Source organism: Patiria miniata, unplaced genomic scaffold (assembly GCF_015706575.1).
Source record: "Patiria miniata isolate m_02_andy unplaced genomic scaffold, ASM1570657v1 HiC_scaffold_20, whole genome shotgun sequence".
NCBI classification, from domain to species: domain Eukaryota; kingdom Metazoa; phylum Echinodermata; class Asteroidea; order Valvatida; family Asterinidae; genus Patiria; species Patiria miniata.
The window spans coordinates 18,306,523-18,322,605 of record NW_024037059.1 but is presented as its reverse complement, the minus strand read 5'-3'; the positions used below and the strand labels follow the sequence as shown (position 1 = coordinate 18,322,605).

The following is a 16,083-nucleotide window of genomic DNA, read 5'->3' as shown; positions in this document are numbered from 1 at the left end:
GTCAGCGCGCGCGTCGTTTTTAATCATGCGCGTCAATCTTTTTTTTCCAAAATGTTCCGCGGTAGCTCAAACAGCGCACCTGCTCAATTTTTTTGCCAAAGAGCACCAAGGAATGGGAAACTGCACCAAGGCAAATGATCGAGAGCACCAAGGCAAATTATGGAGGACACCAATGTACATGAGGACACCAAAAAAGCAAAATAGTACCCCACCTTGTCTGTACAATCCAAGCTTGAAGAAAAAAAAAAAGCAAAAAAAAAAGAGAAAAAGCCGCGTCCCCGCGTCAATTCAGGAACTTTGGTCTGACCAGAGACCGAATAATTTTTTTTGTTGGCCTTATCACTAGATTATAGAGAAAAAAAACAGTGTTGACTGCATTGTAGTTGCAGTGAATGAAGAAAAAAAATACTTGCAAGAACTATTTCAGTGTTGATATGTTAATACAAAAATCTCCCTCAAACATACAAGGCAGATTCTGAAATTTTGAAAGAAAACATAAAAAGTGAAAAGTATATCGCCTTAATGTTACAAAGCAACCTTTTTTTGGTTGTCTGTCATTGTTAATCATAAAAGAACAGTGTTTTCTACAACTGAAAAAAAACCCCCAAGTTTTATCTAGTTTGAATCAGGTTGGCTGTTCCTTATCACATCACTTGTGCATGCATTCAATGTGCAAAATTTGATTTTTGGACATAAACTCATTTAGAAAACCTCCTAAAATTATAAATTTTTCTCTCAGCAATGCTTTTGTAAACGGCATAGGCTCTACAGTCACCTCGTGTCAAACCATTAACTTTTTCCCCAACTCCAGGTACATTTGTTTAATAAACATGATTTTTAGTTTTCATGGATCGTTACAAAAATAATACTCATTCTTGTGATTGAGTACCATCATTATTCTGCATAGAAAAACTCCTTTTTCTCATTTCAAACCATCTTTTTACTCTCCATTTTATACAACAAACGAAAAGCTGGCAAAATATAATTATTTAATTCTTCAGAGTTGAATTTTTCGTCAATTTACACCATTTTCAACCCCTGTGAGGTTAACAACTGAGGTTTCACAAACCTCACATATACAATAAACTTCACAACAAAAGTCTTCAATGATCACATGGAAGAATCTTCATGATTTCATCGCAAAGTCTGGACGACCATAAATATATATATCTTAGTGACCTCCCGGAAGAATATTGAGGGCAGTAAAAATTATTTCAAACCCAGTGGAAAAACCTGGACTTTTATGCCCCAACCAAAAACTTTCAATAACCTCAGAGGTTTCAAACATATTTTTTGTTAATTTTTTTCCGGTGATTTTTCATCAAATTTCATGAATACCAGGCTTCTTGTAAAAATCCTCGTCATCCATTTTACTGTTTTTCTTTGAGTTCATCTCCTCTCTTTGGCTCTTTGTCCGTCTTCTCATCAGGTTTCACGTTTTCCCCCGGTTTTGCGGCCTGCTCTTGGTCCTTGCTGTTATAGAAGTACTTTGGTGTGTCCATGTGGTAGTGATGGGTCTCTGGGTACCAGTCTCCGACGTAATGGGAACCAAATCTGAAACATAACAGACCAAATCAGGATTTAGGAGTAATATTAAATTGTTGCCTGACATTAAGGAAAGATGCGTTTAATTTGGAGGAGAGACGCACAATAACAAGCAGCAAATTTTTCAAATTCAAACAGTTTTTACTTTTGGCATCAGTTTATTTTTAGGCATAAAGTTGCTATGTGACACTTCTGTTTTCCAGCAAATTACCTAGTATTGTTGCTGAAATAGTCCCTGGCTTCAAGAGAGATTTAAGAACAATTTAATTCAACACAGTGGTGGATTAGAACAAGCAGGGGCAGAATTGGGCAAAGGATTAGGCTTTAAAAAAACCCAGATATTTGACAGCTTTTCACTCATTTTTAAGAATGCGGACATCACAAGTTACAATGTGAAACAAAATTAAAAGCACTGTAGTTCCACCCAGGATCAATTGAACCAATCAGGAAAGGCCTTACGCTTTTGGCAGCCAATCAGATTCATCCACGTCACCAGGGTTTGTTGTCATGGCGTCGTTATCTCTGTAGGTTTTGGTATCAGGGATCAGAAACCTGGCCATTTGGATTTCCGTGTCGCTCAGACCCCCTTGTGAAATACGACCGTAGGCTTTCCTGGAGACAGTTACAATGGTCGCAAAAATCAGGATTTAGGACGCAAAAATTGCCAGGGTGAAAATGAAGACTGACACTTTTTTTTTGAGAATAAAGACAGTTTGGAATAGGAAGTTGGCAAAGAACAAAAAAGATATAAAGACACAGACAAAGTATTTTACAGAGACAAACAAATTCTAAAAACTCAAAATCTTAAAAACTTATAAATAAATTCGCAATTTGGAAGAAGTACAAGAAAGGATATAAAGTCACAGCAAAAATATGCCAGCAGACAAACTTCTTAAAACTCAACATCTTAAAAAAATCAAAAACCTACCTAAATAAATATCTCAATTTGATTATTGTGGCCATGTTTTCCTCCTTGTTTGTTAACACGACCCTAGCTCTGGGTGAATATTTGTTTTAAAATGTCTCACCTAATTAATCCTTTATAGAAGATGTACTCACAAAACCTGTTTTGATCTGTTGGATCAATGTCCTGAAATAGAGACAAAAAGAAAAGAATTTCACTGGAAGACAATATTGGATTGCTTTTCCGCATGGATTCAAGGCAAACTACAGTTTGCGAAGCATTGGTGTTATGTCCTTAAGCAAGACACTTTACTGAACTTGTGAAAATTAATACTGGTGTCCCCACTGAAACAATTCCAGGGTTACGCCATTGCTTACCCTGAGTTTTCCAAACGTGGTGAACTTTTTATAGTCTCGGCTGCCCGGCTCGGAGGTGACGTAGCCCATAAAGACAGTGGGATTCTTGCTGTAAACAGATCGGCAGAAGCAGACATTAGGTACAAGCTGAGTTAAACCGTTATCCTGCTTGTATCAGTACATAAATCACTAGTGTCAAATTAAAAAGAAAAAACAAATTTAATGGGGGGAAGTGGCTGTTTTTTTGTAGAGGTGCGTTCAAATACTTGGCTACAACTGGGAGTAACGCATACGTCTATGCAAAATGGCAGTTGCTAAGTAATTTGGATGTAGCCTGACTCTTGCTGTACTATTTCAATAATAAACACACATGTTTATAGGCTACCAACGGGTTGTCATCAATAAAAATGGTGTGAACAAAATACAAAAGATTCACAGTATCTTCATAGTGAAAAGGGTCCGATACCAAACATTGGAAATTATCGTACCTTCTCCTGGTAATGTTAGAGAGAACTTCAGCCTGCATCCTTCTGTCCAAATCATCCCTGTCAGAACAAAATCAATTAAATTATTTTCAAAACTTTTCCATACCAATGGAAGGTTATAATGGAAGTTGCGACTGGTATTTGCGGCTCAGATAAATTCTTCTCTGAAACATGTACTACCATCGTGCAACAGATGGTCAAAAGTCTCTCGCATGATTAAGTCCGTTGGTTTTCTTAGTAATTTGTATCTTCAGTGTCTATCAAGGTAAAATCACATGATGCTTGATACTGCTGCTTCCCCCCTTCTGAATTTGGCCATGAGCCCTGCCCATTCCCAACATGTCCAATGCCTTACTGCAAGTTCCAGTTGCGCTCGACATGCCTAAACGCTTACATGTCAGACTTTACACAGACGATTTGGTTACTCCATCAAAACTGTGGTTTGTCAAAAACATCAGATTTTAAATGGATTGGACTTCCAGTGAGGGATTGTACTTACCCGCTATTGCCCATATGAGAGGTGACAAAGTCCACCAGATTGCCCGAGATGTTGACGGTCATGTGCAACCCTGGGGCCAACTCCCCCTCGGGGGAGGGGAGGAGTAGGTGGTCTGAGTAGACAATGGGATACTTGGACAGGAAGAGACTCCTGAAAAGATGAGAGACAAAAGAGATGTGATGTAGACCTTATATCTTGAGTCCAAATCTAAATTTTACAAATCAAAGTCCAAGTTTCAAAGGTCGAGTCTTTATTGTGAGTAACGAGTAATAAGTACAAGATCCCAAAGTCAAATCAGAGTCAGGGTAGGCTACTGGGAGACTTTTTGAGATGCTGCTGGCAGTGAACACAATGGTTCTTTTCAATTGTTTATGTCGTGTTTAAGCTAAAGCGCGCATGCTCAATACGATGCAAACAGTGGAAAAAGGACCAGTGTGTTTGCTGCCACCAACGTCTCAAAAGTCTCCCACTGAACTGGTCAGGTCCAAGTTTATTTTACAGAATATCAACACATATCAGTTTCATGAGTCGTAAAGGTCCAAATTGAGTCCCAGTTCTTGCTTCCAAGTCACAGTCTTCAGTGTTGACTCCACTCGTCTAAAGGCACAAAGATTACGTCTAAGTCTTGAGTCCACAATATTGAGCTTGAGTTACAAGTGAGGTGTCCTGTGCTTTTTTTTCATGTCTGAGTCCTAGGCCTGAGTAAACAAGATGGAGTATGACATGGTCTCTTAACGAGTGGGACTAAACAAACTGATAAAAAACATCCAATTGAGAAACTCACCCCCAGGTGTGGGATTTTGTGGTGGGTCCAAAGTCATCATACATGCCCAGTCTCTCCCCCAACCACATGCTGATGTCGTTGAGTCCAAGGTAAGGCTTGGAGGCATCCGCTTCGATTAAGGCTATCACGTCAGCACCTAGTAGAACCCCAAACACCCAGAAAATATACGCAGAATGATTAACACCACTTGTTCCTGTAATATGGATCTATGTATACTTGCTGGCCACTGCTACCGTGCTGTAAACCAGGTCATATCTAATGTATTTCGTGGAGACTTCCATGCCCTAATAGAGGACGAAGACCTTTCAACTACATTGATGTGATTGGCAGAGACACCCAATGTGAAATTGAAGACCTTCCGTACATAATGAGAAATAAAGACACCTGGCGTGGCCTTGTGAACGAGATCTCGGTTGCGACTACTAGATGATGATGATGATACTTGTGGTATTATCTGATTGATTGGGTGATGAAATGTCAGGTTAACTTTTACAACATTAATAGATCCGTCTTGGAAGTTAAGGTTTTTCCTTCCTTACCCGAGTCTTCCATCATCTTGGCAGCCCTCTCAAAGCTCGGCCAGCCTCTGTTGTCATACATGAAGTGAGCGGTCCACACCATGCCGGTGAACTCTCTGGGGTTGGCCTTGGGTGGGTGGTGGTACCTCTCAGGGTGGAAACGGGTGAAGAAGCCGCCACTACCGATGACGAGGATGAGGACCAGATCTTAAGGACATGAAGAAAGAAAGAGGAATGATCATAGTTGGCTTTCAAACATTTCATCAGGAGTGCTTTCAAGAGATATTTCAAGACAAGAGGTGTCAGTGAGTCGCAACATTTGGACAGGCCCAATTCCATCCAGAACAAACAGTTGTTTCTTTGTGGGTGGTTTCCTTGTAAGTAAAAAAATAGGCGGACCTCTTGATATCAGTGTTTACAGGCTGTACTTGGTAGGGACATCACAGGTTTAGAGATACAACCTTATTTTCTTGGAACTCCTGTCCGAGATTTGGGTTTTTCAGAAACTTGCAACACACATGAAGGCAACCGTTTAGACTTGGTGGCTGCTGGTTCACTGGTCCGAATTTCTCAAAGCTTTCACTGTCACGGAAGAGAAAAACACCAGTGAAATTTAGTCAGGAAAAGTCATAGTCTTGTGACAACTTACACATTTTGGCATCGGCAAATATCTGATAGGTGCCTGTTCCGTCCAGGTTGGGGAAGGCGATGTGCTTGCTGAGTGGGTCCTGGTGGTCTCTAGACTCACCTGACAGCAACGCTCGCAAGATGTTGAACATGAGGAAGGCCCCCAGCAGCAGGGACTGCTCTCTGGAGAAAAATTAATACATAAACAAAGATATTTAATAACAAGTCTTGAAAAACAAAGAAGTAAGTGATTGTTGGCTTCAAACAAATATTAATGGGATTAAATTTTAAGCTGAATGAGATGAAGGAAGTTGGGAAAGGCTTTGAATGGTTTTGTTTAGCCAGGGACTGAGACTAAACATCCAGTTAATAAAGTTAAACAAGTTCTTAACTTCTGAAGTCTGAAGAAGTAGTTTAGAGATGTCCAAAGCCCCAACTAGAAATGCAAAAAATTCAGTACATTGACAAAATAATCCAAGTATGTCAACACCTTGTATTCCATCATTGTCTTTGGGAGGAAAAGTTTGTGTTTCATATGGGAACAGAGTGCTCTCAGAAGGTTTTCTCACTAAAAATCACAGGCGTTCCCGATTTTGAAATGGCCGTAATCCTAGTTGGAAATTCTAGCAATTCTCTGATTGTTCCGAGTTGCGGCCAGCTGCACAAACTCAACATCCATCTCAAGGCCTGGAAGATCTGGTGTGGAAAAATGTTGCAGTTTACACTGACCTTGAATACACCCCGCCCGGCACAAAATTGTACGCCGTCGTCCAGACAGAGAACAGCATTGAGAAGAGGTAAACGGCCATGGCGGCGGTCAGCGTCCTGGCCGGAGGGCAGCTGGTCACTCGATCCACCATCTCTGGCCAGATGGACATGGTGTACATGGCCAGCATCAGGCCGCAGAAGAATCCCAAGTAGGCATTCAGGTAGTACAGGCCAACGAAGCAGTGCAGGCCGACAAACCAGGACCAGAGGAAGTTGTTTGGTAGGCCCTTCTTGGAGGACATCAGGAAACCGGTAAGGAGCTCCACAAAGATGGCAGCGCTGATGAGGATGGAGACAAAGAAAGAAAGAAAAAAAAGAAGAGAAAACTTGCTGAGAAACAAATTCAAAATGTGGACGTGATGAATAAGGAGAATGGCATCCGCTACTATAACATATTTACACCCCAGCAAACTCGGCGGTCAAGTGGTGAGACATCTGCACCAGTAAACGGGAGGTTGTGGGTTCAAGTCCCACCGAGTAAGCATTGTTGAGGATCCCCAAATTCTCTTGACTTACCCTCCAGGAAACGGGGAAGGCCCAGGGAAAGGGAACCCCTTCACTGTCCATCGGCACACCACCGACACCTCACCAAACAGCCAGTGGGTCAGGAAGAGAAGACTGCCGAAGCCCATGGCTGTCCGCCTCCACGAAGCGGCCATTGCAGGGACTGGCTCTGCCTGGGGCTCTGGGTACTCCGCTATAACAGACAAACATACACTTAACCCATTAGCACTTGTATTACATTGTGTTACAATGTAGTCTGTGTTGATTTCTTTAATACTATAACGGTGTAGGAAATAAATGGCACATGAGATGAGCTTAGTCAACTCCAAGGATAACAACTATACAGTAATACAAATAAAGGCTTTCCAGCTGGACTAAGACCAAAGGTAAATGAATGAATGGAATCCGTCTTTTAATAGAATTCCAATTTTTTTTTTACCTGATAGGAACCGATCAATTGTAGCAACGACTCCCAGGGCTATAACGAATGAATTGCTCTTTTCATCAGTCCACGTTGGGTTGAGGGAAACATAGCATATCCTTGCCGCTAGTAGCACAAAAAATCCTATCATAAGGCCCCAGAAGGATGCAGATCTAAGAAGGGAAAAAACAAAACCAAGAGGAAAGTGTGAAACGACTGACTGTATGCATTGCATCTACATTAGCAGCCACAATAACAGCCACAATAGCTACCTGAATCTGAAAGCCTCTAGATTCCTAAACAGCTCTAAACAGCTGCAAAGTCTTGTGACACTGCACACGCATTGGCAAAGTTCAAAAGCCTGAATCACCTTTGGTGTAGAGATTTGTTCCACAGCATTCCGCACAATAACAATGTTGCAGCCCCGTTCCCAACTGACAGCACCACTAGCCTCTGCAGCGTCGTCGAAGCCTGGAACGACCCAACGCTGGTGACCATAACAACCCGCAGGATGAACAACCCCCAGCGTGTCTGTACGGCATCCCGGATGGCTCCGATGCCGCAGACTACCGGCATCATCCAGATCAGGCCTAAAGCTTCGTAACCAGTAACCTGAAGCTCGTTCATAGGGTAGAACCAGACCATCGGAGCCAGGCCGTGGAAGACAGACCAGAATATGAACCCTGGAAAGTAAAATTGTCAAAATAATAAGTTCATTTCAATAACTCCCAATGGAAAAAATACCAACAAATTGGGAAACCTTTATATTATAATAGACATCTTGTTTATGTGATAGAGCATCAATGAATGTGTTTAGCCCTTGGTCAATTTTCTTTGACGAAGACTGGTTCGTATTTTTACAGACTATTAAATACAGCATTGGAAAAAGTCAGTGGGTTTTTTTTTTGCTTGTACTGAAGTGCAAAGAATTTTCGGGAGAATTTCTGAATTGGTATATTAAAACAAAATATATTATGTAACAACATCAAAATGAACGTTTGGTTTTTCCATTAGAAAAGTGATGGCGATTGAGGAAAAGGATTCCATAAGACTTGGATCAAGTCTATGTACAGAAAAGCACAGAGGTTATACATGCAGCCAATCTGCTTCATAAAGAAGGGCCTCGGGTCAACAAAGGATCTGAATTCATGATCAAAGTCCAATATAAACAATGACTCATCCTCGAAACATTTGGCACGCTTGTAACAATTCAGTGTTACACGTTGTAATCAGCAACCAAAGGTGTCATTTTTACTAAAGACAAATTTGGGCAATTCCATCAGCATGCTACATGTGAAATGCATATTTCATTCTGAATATATTTCAGTGCATGGGTCGAGCATTAATGATGAAGCCTTAACTGAAGACAATGTACTGTAACGTTAAATAAAATTTAAAAAAGGGGCTGGAAAAATCTAGTATGGAGAGATTTCCCTTAACCAAAGAAAGACTAATCAGTTATGCGTGGGGACATGGGTGGCACCCCTTTATTTATTGATAATCAGAAAAAAAAGTGGGATGGGATGGGGTGGGATGGGATGGGGTGGGGTGGGATGGGATGGGGTGGGCTGGGAATAATAAAATACATATGCACAGCGCCCTCTGTTGACAAATCTTACCAAGTATGGATTCCGAAAGTAACTCCCTCATGAAACTCCTTGGCATGACCGGTAAAAGCTTGGGCTTGCTTTCATCTTCAGGTTGCTGCAATGGTTGTTCGCTTTCCTTGACATTCTCCTCTTCTTCGTCCTGTTGAATATCGCCCCTTCGTTCCTGTTTCGTTTCTTCAGCCGCACGTTTTGCAGCACTCCTGGTAGTCGCCATGTTTATGAACGGATCCGTTAATCGTGCATACCTGCCCTCATCGGCCAGTCTGTTTATTGAATTATTCATATCAAGTAATGCATATGCAGTAGGTCAGAGGTTATGTTTCTCATGCCAAAGATTGACTGGTTCCCCGACTACTCTAACACGGTGCTTATATCGTACAGAAAATTTAAATAGTCTGGTGATTTGGACTTGCTAAAACTTGAACTGACTTCAACGATGTCAACCAATTTTCCTTCGTTATTTCCCAAATTATCCGATCCTTTATGGTTTGACATTGATAAACCATTTGAGGATGAGAGCCAGTTAGCAGAAGAAGAGAGAGAACATCAAAACTGGGTAATTACCGAGCTTGAACATGAAAAGAGCATGAGAGATCCCCCTGCCTTAAAACTTTTCTTAAAATTGGAACACAAAACATAAACAGATCATATTTTAATGGATTGATGTTGCCTCAACTAGTGATCTAATGGAACTATTTGAGTTTATTATTATTTTTTTCTTTTGAATACAGCTGAAAAGTATTGAAGAAAAGAACAAGGATGTCATCCCGATAGGAAAGACAACTGCAGAGGTATTTTAGTCTTGGTTATTGACTGAATTCTGTGTGGTGTTTCTCACAATAAAATACAGTTCAGTTGTGTTCTTTTCCAAATGTATTCTTAGTAAGCAGTTGTATTCTTTTCAATGTCTGTGAGGAATTTGATGGCTCCAAGACTCATTAAATAACCTCGGAACAAGGGAAGGGGGAAAATTAACTTGTAGGTGAAATTAGTTTTCATGTTTTGTTTTTCAGCCTTATGGAGACTACGATGAAGATGAGGAGGAAGACGAAGATGAGATTGAGTCCGAGGAGGAATCAGATGAACCTGATGACCTGGAGGTGACAGACTATGACCAGGACTCACCCGATGATGTAGGTTGAAGACTGGTCACCAGATCCGACTTTCTCCTGAAAGTCCAGTAGTCCATCCTTTTTAAGTGGAAGATTTTTCTTGGATTAAACACAAGAAACTAATGGGATTCCAGAAATGGAATGTGTTATTCAAGAGCGTCTGATAAGTTTTGAGGGGCATCTATCAAGAGTCAGTTGTCCACTTTGGGTCATCCTTAGTGGATTTAAAAATACTCAAATGCACAGGCATGTTTTGCAAAATATTTCCCCAGCCAGTATTGTGTGAAAAGGCTTGCGTGTTCCTTAATCATTTCTACAAATGACTCTTAAATTTTGCACAAGATTTTATGCCTAAGTCTGGGAGTTCTTCATCTCTGGGCTCTTGGAAATGTATCCAAGATACTTGGATGGTATTATACTCCCTGCCTTTACATTGCTTTTTTTTCACTTCTCATGCAGGTGGAGATGGACATGAACAATGATGTGGAGGCGTCCAACTCACCAACATGGATGATGTGATGAAAATGGATAACGGACTCCCCAAAACCAGCCAGAATCATGGTTCATTGTGACAGCAAGATAACATGCAAAGGAGTTTGGGGTTTCTTTTGGCTAGCTGTCCATGTGGTTCCAGAAGAATACATGTCCTGAGGTTAAGATGCCTAAGATGGAACTTCCATTGCCAGTACTTCCTCTGGAGTCTGGACAGATGTAGTTATTACCAATTACTGACTCTGTCTTGTTCTAATCTAAGCTCACCAAACTATTGAAACGTACTAAACATGCAATGGAGTGTTGGAACTGTACTGGTTTTATGAAATGTCGTGGTCTGAAATGTGGAATTCTGTGGACGTTGGGAATTTTCCTGATGTGGCATTTTGTATAGGAGCCTTCCTTGATCCGCGCTGAAACCAATCAATGGGTATTACTCAGACTTGGAGGCATGAGGTTTTTCGGACTTTTTGAATCTGAGAGCAAGACTTCAGAAAGAAATGCATCTTTCAGACCTTTCATCCAATTTTCAGGTGTTTTGTTTAATTGACAATCTCATCCCTAAACTTTCCAAATATTTACCTACAATCCCGGCCAAAATGGTTGGGACACTTGGAAATAACCTTAGCCTCCAACGGTCACCAACTCCCCCGCTCAATTTTTGTTCTCTGCAGCTGATGAAGCACACACCGCGCAATGAGAGACAACATTGAGTGGGGGCCGGGGGGTTAGGGGCCCAGCGAGATTTGGCCAGGATTGTAGCTAGCTGTGCTGTCTGATCTTAACAAAAAAATCTAGTGCTGTGCCAGAATATACCAAATGTTTCATCATTCATCATATGCTTAAAGAACATTTTTTCCACTTTGTATATTGAAAAAAATTTTGGCAGTTATTTATTTTCTTAGTTGTGCGATTTTGATATTTGTCAAAAAAGCCACTTTTACGAAAGGCCGGTTGGCTGCTACAATCCTTTGAATTGATTGTTTTCAAACTAAAATTGATAAGTGAATAAAATATTACAAATGAGATATTTGTTTGAAGTGTATTTTTGTTTTTGATGTAAATTGTAAATAAATATGAACCAAGCAAGCAGTCATTCTAAAGAGCAACGTATGGAGTTCATTGAATTTGAACTACAAATAAATGGCAAATATCTACTGATAACGGCAGCATCATGCAGACTTGCCAATATTTAACAATGAGGGCAGTATATCAAGTGAACGGTGCATAAAAATGGCAAACACCCGACAATGAGGGCAGTATATCAAGTTAACGGTGCTTAAAAAGTGGCATGTACCCACCGATGAGGGCAGTATATCAAATTAACGGTGTAGGCCGACTGACCAATAACGGACGACGAGGGCAGTTTATTGAATTTAAACATGTAATTTTTAAATTGGGATCAATGAATTTAAACTACAAATAACGTACGTCTAGCAAAGTTGGCACTCCCCTCCCCCCAACTGAACGGTTAAAGAGGTTGTGGAATGCTCGAAGATATTTCCGTCATTTTTCGGTCATATGTAGCCTAAGGTGTGATGAAATAAAAACGACTATTGTGTCTTGTCATGAAATAAGTACAACTTTTGAGAGCTGTTTTTCAGGTCCTGTTTCGACCCGAACGTGCAATTTGTAAAAGTCGTCGTTGGGGGCAGCAAACAAAACATAGAAAATCGTGACGTAATAAACAGGTGACTCGTTTATAAATACTACGCTGCATCGGGAGTCCTGTTTATTACGTCACGATTTACTGTGTTTTGTTTGCTGTCCCCAACGACGACTTTTACACAAATTGCACGTTCGGGTCGAAACAGGACCTGAAAAACAGCTCTCAAAAGTACCTTTTGTACTCATTTCAAGACAGACACAATAGTTGTTTTTATTTCATCACACCTTGGGCTACTTGTACCCGAAAAATGACGGAAATGTCTTCGAGCATTCCACAACCTCTTTAAATTGGCTTACTGCCCTAATCATGTACCGTTAATTTGATATACTGCCCTCATCGGTAGGTACATGCCACTTTGCAAGCACCGTTAACTTGATATACTGCCCTCATTGTCGTGGGTTTGCCAGTTTTCATGCACCGTTAACACATGATAAACAAAAGTGGTACCCTCCCCCCCCCGGCCCTCGTGAACTTAATTTATGCAGTATGCCAGGTTAACTTATCAGGTTTGTCACTTTCATGCACCGTTAACTTTTAGGTACTGCGCATTGCTAGGTATATGCTACGTACTTGATGCACCGTTAACTTGATATATACTGCCCTCAATGTCGTGGGTTTGCCAGTTTTCATGCACCTTATAACTTGATAAAACAAGTGGCAGCCTCCCTCCCCCCCCCCTTTGAGCTTAACAGTTAACTTGGCATACTGCATAAATTATCAGGCATTTGTCACTTTTCATTCACCGTTAACTTTACGTACTGCCCTCATTTCTAGGAACGGGCCATTTTGCAAGCACCGTTAACTTGATATACTGCCCCCATCGGTTGGTATTTGCCAGTTTGCATGCACTGTTATATCAAAATTCTGCCCTTTGCGATAGGTATTGGACAAGACTTGGGGATTAGTTTTTCCCGTTTTTAGAGCCATTATAATATCACCCTTACAAAAACCCAAGTTCTGGCCAATCACGGCATGTGCTCACCCCGTCCACCATCGCCATTATAACCCCCCCCCCCCCCAAGATTTCAGTTTTTTTTTTTTTACTCTTGTACATCCCCCAACCACTGACAAACAAAACACAGACATGTGACAATCCACCAATGATATCAAAGGTCTCATTTCTTTCACTTTCAAAAAAAATCTTTACATCGATTGACACACAAAAACTTTTAATATAACAAAAAACCGATACAAAATCCTAAATGATTATCTGAAATTATTTTTAACATGATACATGTAGTCTGTGGAGGTCAAACATAGAAGCATCTTACACAATTTTTTTTTTATTTGTTTGGAAGCAAGTAAGCTTGAAATTTAAATAAAGATTTGAAGATACAAACAATTCTGTCTAAGACGAAAACTGAATTTGCATAAATAGCACCAGGGTTCAGAAACGCTTGGCACACCAACAACTACAGGGAGAACCTGGCCTCCTTGTATTTCACTTTTTTTGTGTGAATAAATGAAATGACTAAAAAAAGAAGAAGATGAAAGCGAGGGGATAAGAACCACCCCCCCCCAAAAAGAAGAAGATATTTATGACAGTTTAGGTTTCGAATATTTTAAGCACTGCTTTTCTTTGTGAATACACATTTTGGTACAAGGTTAACTTCAACACTCGGTATGCATTGTGTTTATCCTTTTGTTGTGTTAATTATATTTAATAACATGCATGAAAAAGACATACACAAACACCAAAAACTTAAAAGTGCAAACTGAAATCATATGAAATAAAAAAATTAGTAAAAACGTGCAATTAAAAATATAAAAGGATAAACACTGTAATTTGAATGCCAGTAACTTGTTTCAATCATTAAGGAGCTCTCTTAATGAAAGTGATCTCTTCAAATGTTTTAATGTAAAAAACGTGTCTCAATAAGGCACATGAATTAAATTGGGGAGGGGGGGGGGGGGGAGATAGGTTTCAACTTGCCTGAAAATGTCTGTGTATAATTTCCAATAGTTCTCCATATTTTCAAAGTTTAAAAATTTGTGTTGTTCACTTTTACATTGTAAACCATTATAAGGTGCTACATAATGGGTCTCATATTTCTCATCAACTTTATTTACCTTTCTTTAATAATAGACATAATGTCCAGCGCCTTGAGTACCTGATTGTTGGTAGATACGTGCGCTATATAAGACTACATTTTACATAGCCAAGTATTCCCTTGGGTTGTCAGTTATTCAAGAGAGAAAAAATCATTTAAAATCGGAAAATTTTAAGACATCTGTCTGTCATCCATCCTGCTTCGAGTTCCTGAGTTTCCAATGGTGGTGGGGGCGCATCCTTGTCCTTATAGAGCAACCTCTTCCTCCTTCACTCAGTTTCATCCAGGCTTGGTGGTTCTCATCTTCTGAACATCACAAAGAATGCAAGTAAACTTAAGAATTAACATCTCAAAGAGGAAAATAAAATAAGGAGGGACAACGTACTGGTAAAGGAATGCCAGATGACATGGTCCACACTTATCTTCTTTCTTGTTTGAAAGTAAACTTACCTAAGAATCAATTACAGCTGTCCAGCAAGCAGGGTCATCCATCCACCTGTCTGTCCTACCTGCTTCCGGTTCATTGGTATTTGTCAGTGATGAAGCTTCATCCTCCCGGAGTAAATATCTTGAGATTCGCTTCCTTGTTCAGGTTGTGACATCCAGAGTGCAGAATCCATCTAGTGCAGTTGCAAAAGTTCCTGTAAAAAGACAAAACACTTCCCGACCTAGGCTAGCTAGGGTTTATTAGTGACATTTCTCACGCTTCAATTTCTTAAGGATGCTCATACGAGTCAAGTGGGATCTTCTTATTAGTTAAGGTCTTTGGAGAGTTCAAATCCTCTGCCATTATTTTGTTCTACTTATAATGCCCGCATGTTTCGCCCTCATAACTAAGACAGAAAATATGTAGTTTCACAATTGACAAAATTCAAGTTGAAATTAACTGCTGATGGAGCTATTTGCTCCATTTCCTTATTATGCCAGCCGTTGGACAATTATTTTCCCTGCGATTTAAGTTATTGTGCTCTTGTGCAACTTATCTCTATTATTGAAGACAATTTACCGGACATTTTGTTGGTTATCCTCCCGAGTGCTCATGATACATCAGCTTCAACTTTGATGACTTGGAGTAGGCTTGTCCTCATTGGTAGAAAATACGGGAAGAAGTAATTAAGAAATATGATAAGGAACACACAAGCGCTTAAGCACAGTTTTGTCTGAGGAAGGGCTAATGGTAGCAAAAAACACTGAGGGTCATCCTCCGACTCCATGGTCCACCCGCAGCCTCTTCATCTATATCAAGGTCAGTCTACGCCCCATGTCAGCACTCCTCATTTAAAATAGATAATTTAAAAAAAAATCAATGGGGAAACAAACTTTATTTGTATGAAAAGCAAAATAGGGCCTATCAACATCAGAGAAGTACTTGATCGCCGAATTGATTCTCTTTAAATTACTTACCCGTTATCCGCCTTTTAAAGAAAACTGACCTGAAGATTCAGAAATGGGAAGCTTATCAAGCAGGGTCATCAGTTCATCCTCCTTGCTTCCGGTTCCTAGAGCGTCTGCGATGAGGTTGGGGGGGAGCTTCATCTTCAGCCTCTTTCTTTGACGAAAGCTGCAGATATTTCCTAAGTGAACAGAGGAACGAAAAGACTGGGCCTAGCCCAGCTATAGATTACTGAATTGAATCATTCCAATGGATCTAATAATTATGTCTAAGGCTAACCAGTCCTGTAACCTGCCGTGATTAATGGCACAATGGAAACCTAAGGATTCTACCCATATTTACAAT

At 40.3% G+C, this 16,083-nt stretch overlaps 2 protein-coding genes across 2 annotated transcripts; one reads left to right on the top strand and one right to left on the bottom strand.

Moving 5' to 3' along the window:
* Positions 1 to 624: 624 nt before the first annotated feature.
* On the bottom strand, positions 625 to 9,282 carry LOC119727782 (PGAP2-interacting protein-like). The gene is made up of 14 exons (XM_038199847.1): positions 9,031 to 9,282; positions 7,782 to 8,094; positions 7,430 to 7,584; positions 7,003 to 7,183; positions 6,448 to 6,765; positions 5,741 to 5,901; positions 5,113 to 5,298; positions 4,574 to 4,709; positions 3,790 to 3,939; positions 3,294 to 3,350; positions 2,827 to 2,914; positions 2,574 to 2,635; positions 2,005 to 2,157; positions 625 to 1,554 (listed from the first exon to the last, which is right to left on the bottom strand). Exons 1-14 carry the CDS (start codon positions 9,233 to 9,235, stop codon positions 1,371 to 1,373), a joined length of 2,349 nt encoding a protein of 782 aa, XP_038055775.1. The 5' UTR covers positions 9,236 to 9,282; the 3' UTR covers positions 625 to 1,370.
* A 62-nt stretch (positions 9,283 to 9,344) lies between these two features.
* On the top strand, positions 9,345 to 11,653 carry LOC119727783 (anaphase-promoting complex subunit 15-like). The gene is made up of 4 exons (XM_038199848.1): positions 9,345 to 9,577; positions 9,753 to 9,812; positions 10,035 to 10,154; positions 10,593 to 11,653. Exons 1-4 carry the CDS (start codon positions 9,458 to 9,460, stop codon positions 10,650 to 10,652), a joined length of 360 nt encoding a protein of 119 aa, XP_038055776.1. The 5' UTR covers positions 9,345 to 9,457; the 3' UTR covers positions 10,653 to 11,653.
* Positions 11,654 to 16,083: the final 4,430 nt, after the last annotated feature.